This window comes from Streptopelia decaocto (assembly GCF_964273445.1).
Source record: "Streptopelia decaocto genome assembly, chromosome: 12".
Lineage (NCBI taxonomy): Eukaryota > Metazoa > Chordata > Aves > Columbiformes > Columbidae > Streptopelia > Streptopelia decaocto.
Window position 1 is genome coordinate 7,606,175 of NC_138667.1, and position 17,185 is coordinate 7,623,359.

The following is a 17,185-nucleotide window of genomic DNA, read 5'->3' on the forward strand; positions in this document are numbered from 1 at the left end:
CCATGACTCTTCAGCTTTTGATGTATTTTGATGTGCCCTGTAGCTTTGCAATTTTTTCCCCTCATCACTATAGGATAATACTAAGTGTGTGTTAACGTAAGAGCTGTCAAAGATGTTTGAAAGGCTTGTTTGTCCCTCTGCAAAGGGAAATCCTCCCCCTTCCTGCCATATGCACTTATCGCTGCAGAGATTCATTCTTCTTCACACTAACTAGAAGTGCAATTGCCCTTCTGGCCTTATTCTTTTTTGTTTATTTGCTATTTCTGACATCCTGCTGAAAAGGGAGTAGGAAAATTAACAAAACACATGGAAAGGAGTTTCCTCCTGTGACAATAAGACAAGGCAGGATGAGAGAGGGATTTAACTTGCCTGGTTTAATATTTTTAACAGATGCTGGCCTTAAAAGAAGGTGTATTATTCATTTGCATGTATCAGTGTCTTTTGATTATGGGTTAAGGGGAGAATTTGGCATTGCTTTTACACTGATGTGCCCTCTAGTCAGATTGAATGAGCATACAGATAGAGCTCACCAAGCTCCTTTAGAAGAAAGCTTAAAAAAAAGAATCTCCAAATTATCCCTAACTAAATGAGTATATATAGTCATTTATGTAGTTTTCCAAAGCCTCAGCTTTCCATCCTGCTTTTTAGGAAATGTCTTTGCATGTTTTCACCATTTTATCTTTAAAGCGAAGCCCTTCACCTTTGCTGAGATGAGCAGCGCTGTCCGTAGGAGTGCTTGACCACGGTCCTGCTCCCTGCAGTGGCATCAAAGCAGAGAATTAAAGTAGCACAAAGAAGATGGGCTTGGCCCATAAAAATTTTACTGTATCTAATAATTTGAGAACGTTTATGTGACATCTTTGATATGCCACAGATATGGAAATCTCAGGAATATCTGCCTGAAATCCATCTAGACAACAGGCTAACGCATATCTCCAAATATATACTGAGTTTGTACTCCGAGGGATGCTTCACCTAATGCCAGCTTGGATGTTGCTGGCAAAACCCAACCCCTGCTCTTTTACTGGCTCTCCCAATGCACATTTTGGGAAGACATGGTAATTCTTGTCACGCAAATTTTAATGGTTATTGCAAAATGCAGAACCCAGGACACATTTCAAAACACTCAGGAGATCTGAGGCAGCTTGTGCTTTGCTGGGAGCCCTGGTGGGAACCGCAGAGCAGAAATTGTTTGCAACTCTCCCCGCTTCCTAGGAACAGCCACACGTGGCCAACTGCGTCTTTGTAAGCGATGAATTTTCCTTTTCTTGTCACGTTCTCAGCCTGTCCTTCCTCTTACAGCTGCAAAATCCAAGAATTCAAGGAAAATCTCAGCACATGTTGGTCTGAGCTGCCAGAGGCTCCGCAGGCAGGGAGGTCAGGCAGGCACGTCGCCAGCCCCAGCGTCCCAGCCTGAGCCAGCTGTTGGTTGGACAGACCAAGCTGCTCAGGGCTGAGCTCTCTTACATTCTCTTCAACTTAAAAAACTCTCTTTTTTTTTCCTGTGTGGCTTTTAAATATTTGGAATACAAAAAAAATCCCCTCATTTTTTCCCATGTGGCTGTTACAAAGACACTAACCGTTCCCACAAGCAGTTCCATGGTCATGGGTTTGGATGTATTCAGAGGCTGCAAAAGAGTTTGAAGGGAAAGGAAGCACAAGGACCAACAAGATTAGAAAATACTCCCACATTTTTTCAATAAGTTTGAAAGGACAAGGTGCCTCCATGCTTCATGGCTGAAGGGTAAGTTGCTCAGCTACAAAATGTTCCCTCTTCCAACTAACAGAAGCTCTTGGCTGGTTGTACTCTCATGAAAAACATTTCTAGGGAGATGTTATTGCCTGTGATGGTGCTGGACTCAGTGCTGCTGGCTTCTCTGTGCCCTGCTGCTCCTGGGGAGTGATAGATGCTGCAAACTCTGCTGCTGTTTGTAACTCCTCCAAGCCTTTTGTGTTGCTTATTTTGCTTCTCAAGATTCTTTTTAATTGCAGTTGGTGTTGCAATCCAGGTCACTGTGCAGCCCTACAGTGGTAATTAGGAGGCAGAAAAGATTAATGGCTGCAGGAAGAGGTGGCAGAAGCAGCTGTGGGCACAGAGAAAAGCCTTTGGCGATGACTCAGGGGGAGGTGCGAGGAGTTTGAACCAGCCGCCCCATGGTGCAGGGCCACGTTCACAGTGTGACCTGTACGCGCTGGGCAGAGCGAGAGGGGGACAGCGTTCTGTTATCTCCCACTCAGAAAATCCATCCCGAGGTGAGCCTGGGACCGCAGCACTCTGGAGGAAATCCAGGAGGAAATTCAACCGTATCAGCCTTGGAGGTAAGGTTTTGCAATGTGCTTATCCCAGTGTCGTGTCAGGCGGGTGATGGCAGCAGTGCCACCCTGTCCCCGGCTGCCCCTCCTGCCCCTCTCCTCCCGCAGAGCCCGGTGATGCGGTGGCCGTGCAGCCCGCGGGGCTCGCCGAGCCGCCCGCTCTTTGCTCTTTGCTCTTTGCTCCTGTGCCAAAGAGATTTCTGTCTGATCAACGGCATGATCCGAGTCACCGCGCCATCACGTAGTCCTGGGGTTGGATGCAAACGGCAGGAAGGTGACAGAGGGGACCGTGTCTGCCAGGCGTCCCCTGCCCAGCGGTGCTGGTGGCCTCTGTGATGTGCAGGATGCTGGGGATGCCCAGCGGGGACAGTCCTGTCATCAAAGGACATTTGGTGCTGGGAGGAGGGGTCTTGTGTCCAGTCCTTGCAAACACCGAGTGAGAACGGAAAATAAGGCAAGTTCTGGTGGTGACAAACAGGGATAAGAAAAATGTTGTGCCCTTCAGGAGATAAAGACGGCCTGAAAAATTATGATTATGCGGGAGGGAGGAGGAGAGGAGAGACATCTGTGCTTGTTTATTCATTCATGTTTGTACTAGCCTTTATTATATTTAGACTACTCTAGACGATAATAGAAGTATTTTTCATCTAATGATGATATGGGGAGCGAGGGTGCCCTGTTGCAGCTTTTACAGCTCCCCCTGGCCCAGGTTTCCTTACATTTGTTTGACACTGTTGATACAGGTTATGCTGCACTGTTGTCCGATGGAGGTGTAAGCTCAGCTTTTTTTTTGTTCAGTTGTTTTGCCTTGTATTTTGTTTGCTAGCGGGCTGTTATCAGACAGGAACAGAAGGAAATCAAATGTCATTAAGCACCTTTGCGCTTTTTGAGCTGACAGAGGAAAAGTCCTTCATTTCTTTGATAGCTAAATGGGAGACAAGGACACAATGTTCCTCATATTTCTAAACAGTCACTGGAATGAAAAAAGGATCAATCTGAGATGAAAGAATTAATCTTACAGCTGGTGCTTGAAAACAGTGGTGTCTGTGTTTGATATTTGGCGGAATACTAAGCTGGGACGTTGCTATAGCCTCTTTGGGTGCCTCTATGACTTACAGAGAGGCAGAAAACCAGAACCAGCTTATTGCTTCTTAGAATGTCTGTCAAGGACATCAGGCATACAATGTAATATTTGTAAACTGCTTTAATCTGATCTTGTTTTCTATACTACTGATGTTTAATGATCACTTTGTCTTAACCCACTTTCCTTCCTCCCTGGTCCAAAGGGAAAAACCTCCCAATGAAGGGAGGGGAAGGAATCAGCGCCGGCGGTCTCAGCCGCTCGCAGCCGTGCCAGCTCTGCGCTGTTAGACGGGCATTAGCCAGCAGGTCTCTCCTGACCTGTAAAAGCATCATTTTCCTTTCGCTATATCCTGATGAATTCCGCAGGTTTTTACCCACACAGAATTCTCCTCTGGTCTTTACAGTGAGAATGAATTTGACTGCAGATTGACCAGTAAGCCTTAAATGTGCATCTCCCAGCCTTCCCAGCACGAGGGCCGGCTCTGAAACACCCTCGGTGTCTGACAGTCATTCTGCAGGACCCATCCCCAAATAAAGTATCACCGTGCAAGACAAATCTGCACCTTTTCTACTTTATCACATCCTGCCTTGCCATTGCAGTGGGTTTTTCACTCGAGGCCTTTATTCAATGCTGTCTCAGTGTTGTGGCTCTAAGTTGTGCCCAGTGCACACTTCCCAGAGCCCGTGGACACAGTGATACGTCCCATGGAACGCTCGACTGGTGCAGAGCAGCCCAAACGGGGCTGCGGTTTCTCATGCAACATCAGCAAGAGCAACACGCCTCAGCTTTCATTAGGAGCGCTTTTAAACCAGATGCCCCAGGGGGAGCGTGTTGAGATTTGCCCCCCACGCTGTTCAGCTCCATTCCGCTCTGTTATCTGTCCCATGTTCACTCTCTGATGCCTTTCCCACTTCCTCATAGCTTATTCCTGGAAAAGGGAGGGTGGGAACGGAAATACTCCATTAGACCTGTCTCTGCCGACTTACATTTCCACAATGCATACAGTAACGGGCAAACCAGACTCCTCCTCATTTTAAGCACCGCATACAAATCTTCCCTGTTCAATTAGAGTGAACCAGTGCTGCCAGCTACCACCGCCGACTGCCACATCAGCAAGGACTGAACTTGGCCAGAGGAGCTTCTGATCAAGAAATCAGATTTTCTAGGGGCTGGAAAAGTCAATATGTTGGATCAGATTCATCTGCTGGCTGCCGTGACAGTCCTGGGGGTCCTGGAGCAAGGTAGGGACCATCAGCTGCATGTGCCCCAAACTTGCTGGGTCAGTCTACTGTACCTTCTCTGATTTCCTTTGACTTTCATATTTCATTTCTGCTGTTGCACTGGCAATTCCCCACTTTTGAGACAGTGGACTAATATCTTGTCTGGGTTTTGAAAAGCATTCAACAAAACAAGTGCTTGGGAAGCCCTTCCTCTGACCTACTCCTCTGTTCAGAAACTACTTGGTAGATCTTCTCCTCTGCAAACATGTAGAATTTCTTTCTTTGAGAAATGGGTTTACAACAGTTCCTGAGGATCGTGTAGGCATTAGTACGCAAAGAGCATACAAGGAGTGTAGAGAGGTGGAAGAACGGGCTGTGGTGGGTCACACGGAACATCTTCCAGCTGTGGTTCCACATTGCATGACAATTTAATTCGGTGTCTGGGTGGCTTATCTGTGGCATCGGTTCCCTCCCTGCTCAACTCTCAGGATTTAGAAGGGGAGAAAATTAAAGACTGAAAAAACCTTAGAATTGGCAGTAACAAACTGCATCTGAACTGCACAACAGTTTCTATAGATAATAGATGATTGGTTAATTACACAAGAGAGAAAACAGATATCCACTGGTAGTACACGACTGCATACTCCTCGCTTCACTGTTGCACTGGGTCATTCTTACTCCTTGTCTGAAAAGTATCTGGGATTTTCATGCAGATTCCTCTGCTAAGTGGAGGTGCGAGGTTAGCAAGAGACAGCAGATCGTTTGCCCCCACCACAATGCCCAGCAGAGCACTGACCGCTGCTACTTGTCTCTCTTTTGCTGCAGCCTACTTCTTCCTCCAGGTCATCTATGCCAGGAGGATGTTTGGCATCTCTCCTCCAAAGACCTCAGGCCCACCTGAATTTGAGAGGATCTTTCGGGCACAGTAAGAAACTCCTCTTATACGATACTTGTCAGATCTCACGTAGGCACTGCTCCTCCTCTGCTTTGCCATTCATTTCTCAGAACAGATATTTCAGCAGTTACCTCCCTTGGGGTTAAATTAATGGGCTTAAGTGGCAGCAGCCGGACTAGGTTGGCTCGTGAGTCCTAAACACATTAGCGATTGCTGGCAGAAATCACACAGGAATCTCTGCTGCAGAGCGAAGGGCTGCTGAAGACATAGTTGTTGGTGCCTGAGACTTAGGCTAGTTTTAGCCAAGTGGTGCCAAAGCCTCAAACAGCTTCAGCCCTGCTCTGAACCCCACTCGCTAGGAAGGACAAGGTTCCAGTTTGATCTCAGCTGGGGCTGGGACAGGGATGGCCACAATCCAGCATCTCTGCCATGACTCCTGTGCTAGGGCTGCAGTGGGGAGGGAAGCAGAGCGGGCGGAAGCTTCCACTTTTGCTGTAGCTGATCACTGAAAACAAAACAACAGGGCAGCAGGAGCAGGATCCCCTCAGCCATCCCCTTATCTGCTCCTTTGCCAGCCTAGACTCAGCCTCATCCAGCACCTCTTGGTCCTACGTTGTCTTTTAGGGGACAGGGCACAGCGCACAAACAACCCAAATAGCTAAGTGCTCCCTCCCACTCCTGCACGAAGCTCAAGCTGCTCTGGCCTCACCGGCTTAAGATGCATTTAATCCTCGGCGTGTCTGCAGCCTGCTGGGCCAGACATTCTGCGGCTCTGGGGCTTTTACAGCAGGGTTTGAGCTGTGGCACTCGGGAAGGGGCAGTGGGGTTGGTTCATGGAGCCTTTCTGTGTGTGGTCTGACCTGGGCATCTTCGACTTAATTTCTTGTGCCCCGGAGACCCAGTTGCTTCTGCTGTTTAATTCATGTGAATAAAGGTGGGATGGGAACTGTGGGGAAAGGTGCAAGCCTGGAGGTTTTTATGGTGATATCAGGTCTAAAAAGCAACAGCCTCCAGCCTCTGGAAGCTGCTAGGAGAAGCAAAACAGGCAGATCATCTTCTTTTCCCGTGTTTATGACCTTTCTCTTTCCTGCCAGGGTGAACTGCTCTGAATATTTTCCCATTTTCCTGGCACTTCTGTGGCAGGCTGGACTCTTCTTCCATCAAGGTGAGAACATCCTGTTGCCTGGTTTGTCACTGGATCTGTTCCCCTGAGTGTTGGCTCAGTCCTCAGGTCCTGCTTATCTTCTGAACAATAAATTAGGCAGCAATTCTGTCTCTGATGGGAGTGTAGAGCCAGAGGACACAGAGCCTCTATTCCTTCACTCTGGGCTACCTGCTTGGCTCAGAGTAGCTCTTTTAGAGCTTTTGGAGATGGTTGCTCTGATGTCTCTCAACTGCAGGTCTGGCTGCAGCCTTGGGTCTACTCTACCTCTACGCCCGCTACTGCTACTTCATGGGATACAGGACATCGTCCTCAGAAAGGTAAATGCCTCTGCCAGCCTGGAGTACGTGGTAACCCCTGGAGTTTCGCATTTGGGAACCTAATTCGCTTCGTGGAAGCTCAGGAATCCCTCTGGCTGCTTTGGTGTCCCTGCGTCACTCGGCCTTGCCAAGCTATAACATGGGCGTGGGTACCAGGCTGGGGCCAGAGACACAGACACAGGGCAAGGCTGGAGCTGCCCCAAGCCCTTTTGGGGGGTGTGTGTGCTCCCTCGAGGTAGGAGCAGGGCACGGGACCCAATGCAAAGGACAGGAGACGGCCAGGGGCTGCCTTTCCATACCCCTTCTCCGGGGAGGAGGGGAATGTGCCCAGGCAAGAGCAGCGATGCTGGGTCTCAACAGGCTCCCTCTCTCCCACCAGGCTCGCCCCCATATACTTTAGCACTGGAGTTCTCTGGATTCTCGTTGCAGTGTCAGCCCTGGGCATCTTGCATTTCTTCCTCTCTCACTATATGGGGCTGAACATCCTCCAGCTTCTCCCAGCGTGACCTGCTCCTCTGTCCCTCATCGGTGTCCTCGCCTTCGAGTCCTGCTCCCTCCTGCCCGTGCGAACAGACTTGGCTGCACCTCATACAGCCCAAGCGACAAATCCACCCTCACCTGGGTTGTTAACGCCTCCCTCCCCACAGCCCAGCACCGGCACAGACTGCTGAGCTCCTCAGGAGGTATCTGACCCCCGCAGCACCCATTGTGCCAAGTGCTCCATATCTGGTAGCTCCGTCACGCCTGATGAAGAAACAACACTCCAAAACAAGGAGAATTTTAGGAAAACTGGACACATAAAGGGAAACTCATCTCAGCTTGAGATGCCCAGGGGCCGCCCCAGGGAAATGTGTTCTCCTTCCTCTAGCGGCTCTGCCTTCAGCCCGGGCACTAGATGCGGGTTCACGCCAGTTTTTCAAGGCCCACACCCAAGAAAGGCATTTGTTTGAAAGCAGATGTGGGCTGAGGCATAACAAAATAGGCGAGGGATAAACAGGAGCAGCCACCAACAGCGAAAGCCTGCTAGTGCCCTCATAATGGTTATTAGCCGTTGTCTGTGGGTGATATTGTAAATCAGACTGCACAAACTCATAACCACTACGGCATGTGTGACTTTGAATACTGCTGAGCGGCAACATGCACAAATAAAAAGGCACTGAGCTTGCTGTCGTGGGTGTCTCCTTGTGGGTTTGCAATCAGCGGAGAACAAAAACGCGAGCGGTTGAGTGCAAGGCAGCTGCCTTGCTTTCCCTGCCGTGCAGTGCAATCCAGCCGGTGACCCTACATCATAGAATCAGAGAATGGTTTGGGTTGCAGGGACCTTCACAGCCCATCCAGTGCCACCCCTGCCATGAGCAGGGACATCTTCACCAGCTCAGGTTGCTCAGAGCCCCGTCCAGCCTGGCCTGGGATGTCTCCAGGGGTGGTTCATCCACCACCGCTCTGGGAAACCTGGGCCAGGGTCTCACCACCCTCAGTGTAAAAAGTTTCTTCCTCATGTCTGGCCTGAATCTCCCTTCTTTTAGCTTAAAAGCATTACTCCTTTTTCTGTCATAATGCACCCGTCTAAAATGTCTGTCCCCATCCTTCTTATAGGCCCCTTTTAAGTAAGAATAGGCTGCAGTAAGGTCTCCTTGGAGCCTTCTCCAGGCTGAACACCCCCAGCTATCTCAGCCTGTCCCGTCCTGTGGGAGGAGAGCTCTGAGCAAGGAGAAGCTGATTTTCAGAGATGCTGAGCTCCTGGATTGGGGGCTGAGCTGCTCAGCACCAAACAGTGGTCCCCGCTGGGTGGTTTGGCCAGTGCTGAGTGGTTTTGGCCAGTCCCCCTCTGGCCTTGGCCACCCTCCAGCGGGAAGGGCAGGATTTTCATAGGGGCTCAGTGTTCACAGTGCTGGTGCTTTTGAACACTGGTCCGCTCATCTGAGGCACACAGCTCAGAAAACACCAGCAGTGCTCCATGCCATCATCACAGGGCACTTCACGCCAAACCCAGACAGCAAAAATAACTGCATTAACATACTGCCAGTCTAACCACAACTTAAAGCCCGCCGTCCTCCCCCGTCTTCCCCAGAACTTTGCATTATCTAGGCTGTAAGAACAAAAAGCAGATTTTTTTGGAAGAAGTGATTAATTTTTCACATTGTTTCATTTCCTTCCCTGCATTTTAAATTGGCTTATTCATCAAAGTCCTCAGTCCATTTCCCTTTTGGGCTCTCGTGCCTTGGAATCATACTGCTGCACTGAAGTTGGCAAACATTTCAAGGGAAGGATTAAATTCAAACAAAAATAACTGTACAGCACTTGCCTCCACAAAGTTTTCAGTGCAGCGAGGCCCCATCCTCACGGGAACTCCAGCCTGTCGTCAGTCACCTCCCAGAAGGTTTGTAGAGAAGGACCAGCCCCAGCTGCTGGTGCAGGTCCTGTCTCTGTCTCAAAACCCAGCTGTCTCGGGTCAGTCGAAGCTGGTGCACAATATTTCTGCAGACACAACCTCCACCTTTTACCCTGCTACCATTTTTCTAACCCAGCTGTATCGCCCTGGAGCCACTACCCACTGCAGCCCTGCTTGTCTCAGCTCTGTGCGTGACAGGGCTGCACAGTGACTCAGAGGAGGGAAGTTAATGATTCAGCAGTGAGGCTTCTCCCCTTGGATGCACAGAAGACCATTAAAAATCTTGGTGCAGCAAAACCAGGCTCTGGTCCCGGCTCTGCCACGGAAAAACTGCCCAGCACATCATGTCCTTCAAACAATTGCCAGAGGGGTAGTTCCAGATGCCTCCTCAGAAAGCTCCTCCCCTCCACCCAGGGGTGCTGTCATTACTGTGCTACTTCATAACTGCCATCAAAGAAAATCACTTTTCACCAGACCATGGCTCAGCGGTGCAGTCGATGGTTTCAGGGCTTACCAATTCGAAATGCCGCCGCGCAGCACGTTGCACTGGTGCTGTACGAAACCACTCTGCCCACTCGCATCTGCTGCAGAGATGCTGAGGAGCCACGTGTGAACTGGGAGGGTGTGTACTGGGGGGGACAGGGTCTGCCCGTGACAACACGGGGTTAGGCGGCTCCGCGGCCACCATCCAGCTGGTGCAAAGACCGTCCCGTAAGCTCCAGTTTAACGGCACCGCACCCGCCCGGCAGCGCCCGTGCTGCCGCGTGGCCGATGGCAGAACCGCCGCCGCCAGCGTGGGGAGGGCGCGTTCCCCAGCGCCGCCGCTGCCGCCCCCGGCGGCCCCCTCGCTTCTGCCTGGCCTCCGGGCAGCCCTGACGGGGGCTGACCCACCAAACCAGCGCGGCTCCCCGCACCTCGGGATTTGTGTCCTGGCTTCCTTTTCTTCTGGTCCGGTGGGCTCAGCGGGCTGAGGGAAGAGCCGGGCGAGGGGGACACGGCCGCGCCGGTGGCAGAGCCGAGCCGGGCTGCCGAGCCCGCAGCTGAGGCTGGGGGGCAGGTAGAGTCGCTCCAAGCTGTGCCTCAGCCCGCTCCTGCCACCCCGGCCCCCGTCCGCCTCACCCGGCTGTCCCCCCAGCCCCTGTCCCCCGCGCTGTTCCCCCGCTCCGCTCTCTCTCCGCTCCGGCCGCGACCGCCCGGCAGGGGGCGCTGGTGCGCCGCGGCCGCCGCTCAGGGGCGGACACGGGAGGGTCCGGGGGACACGGGAGGGTCCGGGGGACACGGGAGGGTCCGGGGGACACGGGAGGGTCCGGGGGACACGGAAGGGTCCGGGGGGCGGCAGCTGCTCCGCGCCGTGCCCTGTGCCGGGGGCGTCGGTCACTGCACCCCAAGACACGGCGAGGGCGGCGGTCGCACAGGGCGCCTGCCTGCAGAACCTTGGCCATGGCGGCACTCGGGCACTAACCCTCCAGCTTCTAGTTTCATTTGTGCTGAGACAGGTCCTAGAATTAAGGTGACTTGGGGGAGTCCTGAAGGCCCCCAGAAATCTCCTGGAGGCGACTTACAACAGACGCAGGAGCCTCCTGCAAGTGCTTTGTGGGTTCCCGGGCTCCTTCCTCCTCCCCTTGCAGCTGCCAGTTCAGTGCCAGCAACAGGGGCAAAAAGGTTTGGCATGAGGTATTTGGAAGTAAATCCACTGTGACACAGACAGAGGCTCCCACAGGAAGCAGCCAGCCTGATGGGAGGCCAGCCAGCAGCAAAGGAAACCTGCAGAACCAGTGAGAACTTCTTTATCAGAAGAAACGCACACGCTAATCTTGCAAACGAGCCTTCCATGTCTTGCTCCCATGTGAGCAAACGAGTGACAATGGAAGTGCAGAGCTCTGTTCCACCGACCGAGCAACTGCCGGGCGCTGCAGGGGTCACGGGTGCATGTGTTCCCATTTCTGTGTTTGCAGGAACCCAGCCAGGTTCCTGTAAGGCTTTTGTACCACGTTGCAGTAGCTTATTTTTATCTTGAAAACTTCAAGGGCACCCACGTGTACTTTCATACCCGTCACGTGACGGCCTGTGCAGGAGACGTGCACAGACAGGTCTGGTGCGCAGACAATGGCAGGTTTACACGTGGCTCCCAGCACCGCAATGCTGTGCCCTGGGACCCGGAAAGAAATGCACCCGTGCAGCGGAGCCTGAGGAGCAGCACCCTGGTCCCTCGGGAGCACGGCTGGGTGGGACTGACGGAGCATGCCCGTGAATTTCCCCAGGAAGCAGCGCTGCTGACTTTCTGTAGGGGTGCGTTTGGGAGAGCAAGGGCCTGTGCGGCTGGTAGACGAGGGTGCAGCTGGTGGCCCTGGCTTTGTGGCACTGGCATGTCACCCAGGTTTCCATAGCACCAGCATCCATAACGCAGGGCCAAGGGGAGGGAAAGAAGTAGGTCAGACTGGGCTAACAATACCCAGACGTGTCTATCTACAGCTCAGCCTGAGCCGGGAAAGGGGGTGAAATGGAGGAGATAAGCAGAGGGAAAAGAAGAAAGAAAAAAAAAGGAAAACACAAACTGTCCATAGTTTGAGTAATGCATTTCTTTCCTTTGGAAAAATAAAGACCTTTTAAAGCCACCTTTTTGTATCAGTACTGAGAGACTGACTAGCACCCACCTCCTGCCCATCTGACAACAGGCTACAAGGGAATTCAAATGCTAATTTGGAGCCAGACTTCTCAATGGGTTTTCATTTCTGCAGCAGCTCCGGGATCAGAGCTCTGGGGAAGCAGCGCTGGAGCTGGGAGGATGCTGATCTCCAGACCAGTACTGGGGGACGCTTTCCCTTCCCTCTCCATTCCTCATCCTCATTTGGTTACCCCCTTGGCTCGGTTTTACTTGTTTACATTCAAGTGACTTCAAGGGCAAGGAAAAAGAAAGGCAGGCACACTGGAGTTGTGTCGCTGAAATAACCACAGAAATGACCTGGTTTATGCATTGACTCTGTGGACACCTCGCTGTAAACGTAACCAGAGTTTTGGTGCTTGTCTGCGTGCAGTATGGTCATTTTGAGCTACGTATCCATCAACACCAAAATTGAGAAGAACATTATGGGCAATAAAACCCAGAACTTTCTAGATCTGAGTAAACATCTGGACACATCTATCTGCTAGATGCATAACAGAGTAAGATTAGAGGAAGGAGGAATGCTTTGTTTGAGTGGGGGATAGCAGGGTGTAGGTGGAAGAGCACAACCCTCCCTGGAGAGACTGAGATGGACTGGGGTGAAGAGCATGACTGTGGCTGACCCATGGCATGCTGTTGGTTTGACCGTGCCATGCTTGTCTTGAAGCGCACATCATCACAGAAGAGCCGCAGCTGTGGATGGAGGTGCAGGGTGTCTCAGACAGGCCTGTGAGAGCAGGGCCCTCCCCCCCAGGCAAATACTTCCTTCACATTACCACAGATCACAGCCCTACACAGTAAAAAACATTCCTGGGTTAGACAGTGTGGTAAAATCCAAGCAAAAAACAAAGCTGTCTGCCACTTGCTATGTTAGCAGGTCAGGACAGGGAGGCCAGGAAAATCTACTCTCTAAGGTTACAATTCACCTCATCTTCATCAGTTTTACACCTCCCAGTAATTATCACTTGTAAGTGATAAGAGAGAAACAAGAATTCATCTCTCCCCTGGGGAGGGCAGAGCCACAGTACACACAAGATAAAGCATAATGTGCCCTTTTGTGATTGCCCTCCCTCCAAAGCAAAACTTAGACATTTGCTGTGGTAGCTGAGGAAGGAGCGTGCCCTGCTCCAGCCCTTACTGATGCTGTGTCCAACTCTGTGTTCAGGAATTTCCGGGGTCTAAGAGCTAAAGGTAGAATTTAGGTAGGAAGAACAAAAGTAGGGTCAGCACTCAGGAGGCCTCACAGAGCACTCCTGGAGTGATGGAATAAAAGAGGATCCATGCCAGCAGCATGTGCATCAACTGTGTTGCTTTGATGTTATGCTACTTGACAGGAGAAAGCTGGGTAACCCCAAACAACGAAGACGACGTTACCTGCAAGGGGTGGAAGTCGAGGATCATCACATGAGCAAAGACAAAGCCAGCAAGCTGCTGTGGTAGCTGCTCCTGAGCCTGCAGTTGGTGAGTGGCCAAAATAGGCCCCATTTAATGAACAGGGTGGCTGGAGTAACAAGAGCTCGGGCATTGTGTTATCTGTCCTGATCCAGGTACTGCAGCACACTCAACAGGACTCCAACGCTCTGTGAAGTATTTACAGCTCACTCGTTCTTGTTCTGGGAGGGTGTAAGGAAATGCAGACAAGGCTTGTTGCAACGGATGGAAATGGACACTTGCCCACCTCTCTCCTGGCGGGTACATGGCTGAACTGTCAAAGAGCTGCAAATGTTCTGCCTGAATCAAGAAACCCGATGAGCTCAGTACAGCACCGCACGGCCAGATGGCTTCAGGATCAGAGCTGACTCATGCCCACCTAGATCAGAGTCAGGCAAAACATGCAGATACCTGAAGTGAGCTGGTAGAAGACGCCTCTTCTTTGCTGTAACTGCATTCACAGCAAGGTAGATAGCTGTATTGGTAAAAAGCAAAAGGTATTCTACCAACTGCCGTACTTATAATGCTACAAAACTGAAATGGTAACAGACCTGAGTTACACTAATGAACAGAAAAGCATCAGACATGTGAGCGCCAGCTGAGCCCTGAGAGGATATGATCACTGGGGGAGAACAAGTGGCAAGTCTTCCATGTTCACAGTGACAAAGAGGGCAGAGCATAAGCTGTGGATTAGCTGGCGGTATAAAGGGAAGTGTGATAGATTCAAACAGTGCAGCAGTGGCCTCAGAGAAAAGAAGGGACTTTGGTATCTGCTCTTCACTCAAGCAGTGTTTGTTAACCCATCCAATTGGTTTCTAGACCCACTTGACTTAGGAGAGCTGGGAAACATGAGCTCTTCCCAGTCTCTGCTGCAGACCACCATTTTCAGAGTGATGAATACAGAGAAAACAGGTGAAGAGGAACAAAGTACAGGTGAAGTATAACCAAAAAGCCTCTTAAACTGCCCAAAGCAAAAGCAAGTGGAGGCTGCATTAACAAAGCTGTCAACTGGCAGCTTTAGCAGCTGATGAGCATGGCCATGTTATCTAATATGGCAGAACACACATCATGCATATTTAATAGCATTGTTTAGCTTGTATTTGTCACAGCACCACAGCTAGAGGCTGTTTCTAAAGCCATGGGTAGCGACAGAATGGTTATAATTGAATTCTAGGGGTTTTGACTGGAGGTCATATGTACAGAGAAACCTACAAAGCATTGGTAGTACAAGACTTCCATGCATTCCCCATTCTCAGACCATGGATGATAAAGCGAGTCAGCTGCTAGCACTATTGAGAGTTAATCGGGTTTGCAGATTAACTATAAGATCCTGAATTATACATGCTTATATGCAAATGTTAAGAACACGCAACAAGTGTAGCTGAGATGTGAAGGATAAAGTTTATCCATTTGTTCTTCTGCTTCCATCATAATTTCTAGCTAGGAAAGAAAGGGAAGGTGCACACAGCGATGGGGTCAGGATGATGGATGAGTTCTGTCATCTTTTCAGAGCAGGTATTTAAACTCGGACCACTGTTGTCGCTGAAATGGGAAATGCTGACCCATAAAAGAATGATTGGTAAGTATTTTGCTTTGCAACAATATCTCCAAAACCTACTCAGAAGTCAACATCTGCATCACTTCCACACGTGCAAAGTGTCTCCATATGCTTAGATGCCTATAACCAGAATATTCTCTTGAACCAGAGTTGCAGATTTTCTCCATTATTTTCTTGTCTAGGAAAGAAATTTAAGCAAGCTAACAAAGAGAGATTTGTGACTAGCACCAAACAGAAATTTCCTGAGCAGGTAGCAGGCTTCAAGGAAAAGCTTTACTTTGGTCCAGTTTAACACTTGAGTTCTCCGCTCAGCTCTATGGATCTCTCTGATGTCTGGAGTGGTGCCCATGCTGTCCTGGTGCGGGTCTCTGCCCCCAGTCCTGCTCACCATGAACTTTGAGGGAACTGGGCATGTTGCACAGGGGCTGTGTGACTCTCTGGCAGATCGTTTCTCCAGCAGATTTCTACCCAGGAGGCCACCTCTTTGCCCATTTTCTACCAGATGGACTAGAAAACCCAGCAGGCTGAGCTCGGCTTAGATTACAGCCCTCCCCAGGCTGACTTGATCAAAACAAAATTTATCTTCTGGGAATGCAAATAGGAAAATGAGAGCAGCTCCTCTCCCCAGCAGTGTGGGCAGCAGGTGTGCCTTTCCCTTCGCAGGAACAGGCCAGTGAAATTCTGAAGCAGAACAAAGCCCTTTCAGAGAAAAACAAGTACCTGAAGCTGCAGCACGAGTTGCTGACAGACATCCTGACAGACACACTACAAAGCTGTGTGCTGGAGAGGAAGGTACAGGTGTCAGGCTGGCACCATAAAACAAAAAAGCCGGCTAAACTGATGATGTCCGAGTCCTAGAAGAAATCACAGAAGCAGAGCATGGAAGCTTATGCTGGAATTGTTAATTATTTTCGTCTTTCAAACACCACATGTATGTTGGCTAATTATAACTCTTCTGGTAACTATTTGTGTCTTCCTTTGTCTCTGCTGTTCACAGTCACATTCTTCCCCTAGAAGTGGCTGAACCCAGCTTCCTGTTGGATGTGTCAGGTTCAAGCCAGGCAGGTATTTTGCTTACGCTTAATAGCAATTACGTATTTGAAAAAAAGTCATATGACCCTTCTAACATTGGAAGAATATGCATGCAGCAGAACTTCTTGCCAGTGTGAATACAGGATGATTTTAATTTCCTAAGAGACCTCTAAGGAGAAAACTTACATCAGAATGCTGTTCGACTATCATAAACGTATGATCCAGAAAGTATTGTGCAAACCAGGCTTTATTTATCACTGAAAATGAGATAGCAAGAAATCAGCCAGTATAGCCCACTTCAAAGCCATGAAGTCACATGGTGGGTAAACAACAGAGAACCTATTCACCATCATTATTCAAATGCAGTAACCGGGACTAAAAAGACCAATCGGGCTAATAAAATGACACATAGTAAATATACCCCAGCGTATGATTATCAGCATACAAGAAGACAAAAATTATCATTAATTCACTGTTAAAAATGCAAAGGCTTCAACAGGAATTAGCAAAGGGATTTGGTTTACACTAACCAGTCAGAAACAAAGCTGTGAATAGCTGCCACACCTCCGCAGTCCTAAGGTCACCACTCACCTTTCCAAGCGCACCGGCTCCCTTACAGTTATTTTAATCTAAAGTTGTTTTAGCTGATGATTCTTTGTAACACTGTTTTGCAGAGGGATTGGTCTGGCCAGGCGTGAGGCCAATGGAATGCAGGGTGCGGAGGGCAGGAGGGGCCGTTTGTCTCACCCTGCCAGGGATGCGGCCAATAAACCTGCCTCACCTAACTCCAGACAAACAAAGCGTCACTCCGAGAGCACGATCTGGAGAGCTCAGGGCTGGCAGACTTTCAGCCGCTGCCGTTACTCTCCCCATTGTTGGCACCTCACGCGGCCGGGCCGCGGGCCGCCCGGCCAGGGGCCTCCTCGCGGCCCCGGCCGCCACCTCGGCGCAGAGGCCTCCGCAGGCCGCGCCTCGTCCTGCCCGGCCGTGCCGCGGCCCCTCGCTCTTTGCCCCCCCACCTCCGGCGCTGGCGGCTCCGCCTGCCCCCCTCTCCTCACAGCGGAGCGGCCTGCGGCCTGCTCCCCGCGGGACGGGCCCGACCAGGCCGCTCGGCGC

The 17,185-nt window shown here is 50.6% G+C and overlaps 1 protein-coding gene across 4 annotated transcripts; it reads left to right on the plus strand.

The window, feature by feature from the left end:
• Positions 1-2,154: 2,154 nt before the first annotated feature.
• Positions 2,155-8,151, plus strand: LOC309445091 (leukotriene C4 synthase-like). 4 transcript variants are annotated; one of them, XM_082063551.1, is made up of 6 exons: positions 2,155-2,319; positions 4,467-4,638; positions 5,460-5,542; positions 6,607-6,677; positions 6,913-6,994; positions 7,424-8,151. In XM_082063551.1, the coding sequence occupies exons 3-6, from the start codon at positions 5,478-5,480 to the stop codon at positions 7,683-7,685; spliced, it is 480 nt and encodes a 159-aa protein (XP_081919677.1). In that variant the 5' UTR covers positions 2,155-2,319; positions 4,467-4,638; positions 5,460-5,477; the 3' UTR covers positions 7,686-8,151. The 4 variants fall into 4 exon arrangements, with proteins under 4 accessions (XP_081919677.1, XP_081919678.1, XP_081919676.1 ...); XM_082063552.1 differs by having other exon boundaries at positions 2,161-2,319; positions 5,443-5,542; positions 7,642-8,151; XM_082063550.1 differs by having other exon boundaries at positions 2,164-2,319; positions 5,443-5,542.
• The last annotated feature ends 9,034 nt before the right edge of the window (positions 8,152-17,185 follow it).

Bases quoted from the DNA above. Each gene is read 5' to 3' on its own strand.
- LOC309445091 (XM_082063550.1), top strand. From the start codon at position 4,581: ATGTTGGATCAGATTCATCTGCTGGCTGCCGTGACAGTCCTGGGGGTC. The intron at 5,543-6,606 runs GTAAGAAACTCC...CTTTCCTGCCAG, and splicing joins GAGAGGATCTTTCGGGCACA to GGTGAACTGCTCTGAATATT. The intron at 6,678-6,912 runs GTGAGAACATCC...TCTCAACTGCAG, and splicing joins TGGACTCTTCTTCCATCAAG to GTCTGGCTGCAGCCTTGGGT.